The 4,051-nt window shown below is 58.8% G+C and overlaps 1 protein-coding gene across 2 annotated transcripts in view; it reads left to right on the top strand.

Moving 5' to 3' along the window:
* CD59 (CD59 molecule (CD59 blood group)) overlaps positions 1–3,800 on the top strand; it is a 14,121-nt gene extending 10,321 nt beyond the window's left edge. For both annotated transcript variants that reach the window (XM_021715175.1, XM_021715173.1), the window contains exons 3-4: positions 1,169–1,270; positions 3,093–3,800. In XM_021715175.1, coding sequence (XP_021570850.1) covers positions 1,169–1,270; positions 3,093–3,289 — 299 coding nt within the window. In that variant the 3' untranslated portion in view covers positions 3,290–3,800. The remainder of the gene's footprint in view (positions 1–1,168; positions 1,271–3,092) is intronic.
* Positions 3,801–4,051: the final 251 nt, after the last annotated feature.

The raw sequence follows: 4,051 nt of genomic DNA, 5'->3' as shown, positions 1-4,051 counted from the left end.
CCTGGCTAATTTTTGATTTATTGTAGAGATGAGGTCTCACCAAGTTGCCCAGGCAGGTCTAGAACCCACAGGCTCAGGCAATCCACTCAACCTCAGCCTCCCAAAGCGCAGGATTACAGGCTGAGTCACCGAGCCCAGCCGATTTTCTTATTTTTAAAGGCGGGCTCTCGCTTGTTGCCCAGGCTGGTCTCAACTCCTGGGCTCAAGAGACCCTCCCGCCTCGGCCTCCCAAAGTGCTGGGATTACAGGCGTGAGCCACCGTGCCCTACCACGTTTTCAGTTGACAAAATTCACCATGTAGTAATCGAGTACAAATATACACTCCCCGTCCCCTAATGAAAGGGATAGAATTCTTTTTGAGGGGAAGCACGTGCTGCTCGATTGGGGTGCAGAATGACCACTCCCCATCCTCAGATCAGCTGCAGGCATCCGTCTGTCTGTGCCAACCTGCCATGAGTGTGTCCGTGTTTCATCTTTGGAAGTGTCTTTTCCCACGGTGGGTACCGCCAAGTCCATCCTCTGAATGTGACTGACCTGAGCTTGGCCACCGCTGCCTGGGCCGCGCTCCTGGGACACTGCCCACTCTCTGCATATCTTCCTTCCAACATGGCTTCATGGTGTGCGCTTATCTCTTCTTGGCAGGAGACAGGAGGAAGCTTCTGCATCATACAGATGAGTGGGTTTGTTTGGGTTTTTTCCTTCTTTTTTTTTTTTTGACTTGGAGTCTCACTCTGTTGCCCAGGCTGGAGTGCAGAGGCATGCTCACAGCCACCGCAACCTCGACCTCAACCTTTGGGCTCAGGTGATCCTTCCACCAGAGCCTTCCAAGTAACTGGAACCACAGGCACGTGCCACCACGCCCGGCTGATTTTTTGTTTTATTGCAGAGATGAGGTCTTGCGACGTTGCCCAGGCTGGTCTAGAACCCCTGAGCTCAAGCAATCCTCTTGCCTCTGCTTCCCAAAGGGCTGGGATGATGGTGTGAGCCACCGCATGCGGCTGGCTGGATTTTGAAACGTGGATGTTTCCTTTGCACCAGCGTCAGGGTCCAGGAGGCACTGCTGGAGTGGTGGGACCACGTTGGCACTCAGGGATGTGGCCGGCAGCCCCGTCAGAGCAGGGCTATGGGCCGTCCATGCTGCCGAATCCTGACAGCTTTGTTCCCCCAGGTGACAGCCTGAAGTGCTACAGCTGCATCAACCCGGTGCCCTCCTGCACCTCCGTCACCAACTGCTCTGCCAACTTTGACTCGTGTCTCCTTGCCAAAGCTGGTAAGCACCGCCCCGTCCCCCTCCTTGCTCCTTTGCGGCACGGGGTCTTGGGCCAGGAGGAAAGGGTACCTCCAACCCTCAGCAGCCAGCAGCCACCACTGGTCCACGCCCGTTGCCTGTTCGGCCTGAGCACTGTCCATGCGTGTTCAGCTGCACACTTCTCGCCTGCCTCTCAGGGTGGTCTTGTACCCCCTGTGACAGATAAGGAAACCAGGGCTCAGGCTGAGCCATGGACTGCAGTCCAGCCACCAACTCGGGGCTTACACATGGAAACGTGTCTGTCCCCAACACACTGACAGCCTCACAGCAGGGCCTCCTGAGACTGTGAGCGCCCATGTGTGCCTGCACTGGGGACACACAGCAAGTCCTGTGTCGGGCCTGTGTGGCTGCCCCAAGAGGTCTTCCATAGACCTCTGTCTCCTGTGTGCAGTGTCTGGTCTGTGCAGCGTCCTTCGGAGCTCCAGCTAAGCTCAGAGGACAGGCAGGTGAGCAGGCCAGGAAGGGTGTCCCCAGAGAAGCCCCCGCAGTCCCACAACCCAGGGCCCGAACAAGGTGCTCGTGGGAGCAGGGCGCTGACAGGCACAGTCCTGCATGCTCTGTACCTTCCAAGCCAGTTGGGCGAGGAGGGGCCACCCCCACACACCCTGTGGAAAAGGAGCCTAGGCCAGCCCTCTGCTCCATGGTGTGCTCCCGGCCTGAACATCCTATGCCCATGAGGCGATTCCAGGGTCCCAGTGTGCACGGTGAACCCTAGGCTGGCGGTTTTTGGGGTGTCTCCCCCGCCCCCTCCACACGGCCTCTCCAGTGTCACCTCGGGAGTGGCAAGCGTCCAGATGGACTCAGGCCCTGGAGGCCCGCAGGCTCAGAAGACCCACGGAAAAGAGGGCCCATCCCTCAGTAGGCAATGAAAATTTGGGGTCAGCCTGCCCAAGAAGACAGGAACATCAAGCGCTGCTGGACGTCCCAGCGAGGCGCCTGGTTCCGGGGCAGCACCTGGCGCCCGTGAGGACCGTGCCCACCCACTGTCTGTGTGGACGGTGTGGAGGGCCCAGCACTCCCTCCCGAAGGGCCTGCGGCCGGCCCCACCCATCTGAGCATGAAGACCTGGCTCCTGCCCTTGACCGACTATTTTCTTGGGCTCCACCCTACAAAGGGCACAAGTTCCAAGCGGGCCAGTCACAGTGACTCTGGTGCTGAACACACATCAGAGGAGCCAGGAGGAGCTCTGGCCGGCCTGCCTGGCTGCCTCTGTGTCTTGGTGATGAAATGCATACCTTGGTGGGGGAGGCAGGGAGGTCAGAGCCAAGGGCTTTCTCCAGCTCGCCAGTCCCAAAATTTCCTGTCTGAATCAGGGAGGAGCAAATGGTCAGACACCGATGAGGCGTGCCCGTGAGGGTGGCCGAAACCCCAGACGCAGCCAGCCCCAGACGCTGGCGAGGCCTGAGCACGGGAGGCCCATCCTGTCCAGCTTCCTGCCCTGCAGCTAGTCCTGTGGTGACCGTTCATGAGTGGTCAGCTAAACTCTCATACAGTGACTTCACAGGGTCAGCCCTAGAAGCGGATGTGCCGGTGGGGGGCGTGCTCTGTACTCTTAGCAGACCTTTCCCGAGGCCCCTCTTACGCGTGTTCATGCCAGGCGCCGCCTCTGGGCTCCGCTGCACAGCCGATGGACCCGGGTGGCTAAGAGATGCTCGCTGGGAGGCCCTCGCAGCCTGCCTGGCCATGCTCTGCCTGGGTCTCTCTGTCCCCAGGAGAGACTCTGAGCAGGACGGAGGGCAGAGGCAGGACAGGGCTGCCTGGCCTCATGCAAGTGTCCCCACAGGCTCGCGCGTATACCACCAGTGCTGGAAGCTTGACGACTGCAGCTTCAACCGTCTGTCCACTCTCCTGGGTGAGAACCAGCTGGAATACAGCTGCTGCCAGCGCGACCTCTGCAACTCAGACAACAGCAGGCCCACCCTCATGGGGATGGCGCTCCTGCTGGTGTTTCCACTTCTGGCCACAGCCTGGAGCCTGTGACCTTGGGTCGATGCCCAAGGACCCCTCCTCCCTGCACCCCCCTTGCCACCACATCCACAGCTTTCTATTTTCCAGATCCTAAATAAAATTAGCATGAGCATGTTGGCCGAGACAGGGAGACTGGGAGGCTGGAGACCCTCCCGTCCCAGGCAGCCCCTCTCAGGGCAGAATCTTGGGCATAGCAGTTGGGCACACCCAGGCTCACGCTCTTCCCATGCCCCGAGGCTGGCTTTGTGGGGACAGCTTGGGCAGGTCCGTGGGCATCGCCCAGCCACGTGGGTGTAGATCAGTGACCTTCTCTCCTACCTCCTGGACCACGGCCCTGGTGTCGGCCCACGGGCATGCCAGCAGTCCAGGCTAGCTGTGATCGGGCTGCAGAGCTGAGGATGTTGGTAGGAGGGGAAGGGTCTGTCCTTAGGGAGGTGCCAGTGGCTGAAATGTGACTCCCCCATCTCCGGCTTTGCCATCTTCTGCAGGGAAAATGTAATAACATAAATTAGTGGTTTGTGGACACTGGTTTCCTTTTTTTAAAAAAATCAGAATGGTGGGATATCTTGGCTTTGCCACACAGTTAAAGAATGAACATTCTGCTGGGTGCGGGGCCTGACACCTGTAATGCCAGCACTTTGGGAGGCTGAGGTGGGAGGACGGCTTGAGGCCAGGAGTTCAAGACCAGTCTGGACAACAGAGCAAGACCCCAACTCTACAGAAAACAAAATTTAAAAAGAATGAACATTCTGCACTATGTGGGCCTGGCAGTCT

The sequence above is a fragment of the Carlito syrichta genome, unplaced genomic scaffold, assembly GCF_000164805.1.
Source record: "Carlito syrichta isolate Samal-C Ts95f unplaced genomic scaffold, Tarsius_syrichta-2.0.1 Scaffold99398, whole genome shotgun sequence".
In the NCBI taxonomy this organism is placed as follows: domain Eukaryota; kingdom Metazoa; phylum Chordata; class Mammalia; order Primates; family Tarsiidae; genus Carlito; species Carlito syrichta.
The sequence above is the reverse complement of the archived record's forward strand: the minus strand, read 5'-3'. Positions and strand labels throughout refer to the sequence as shown.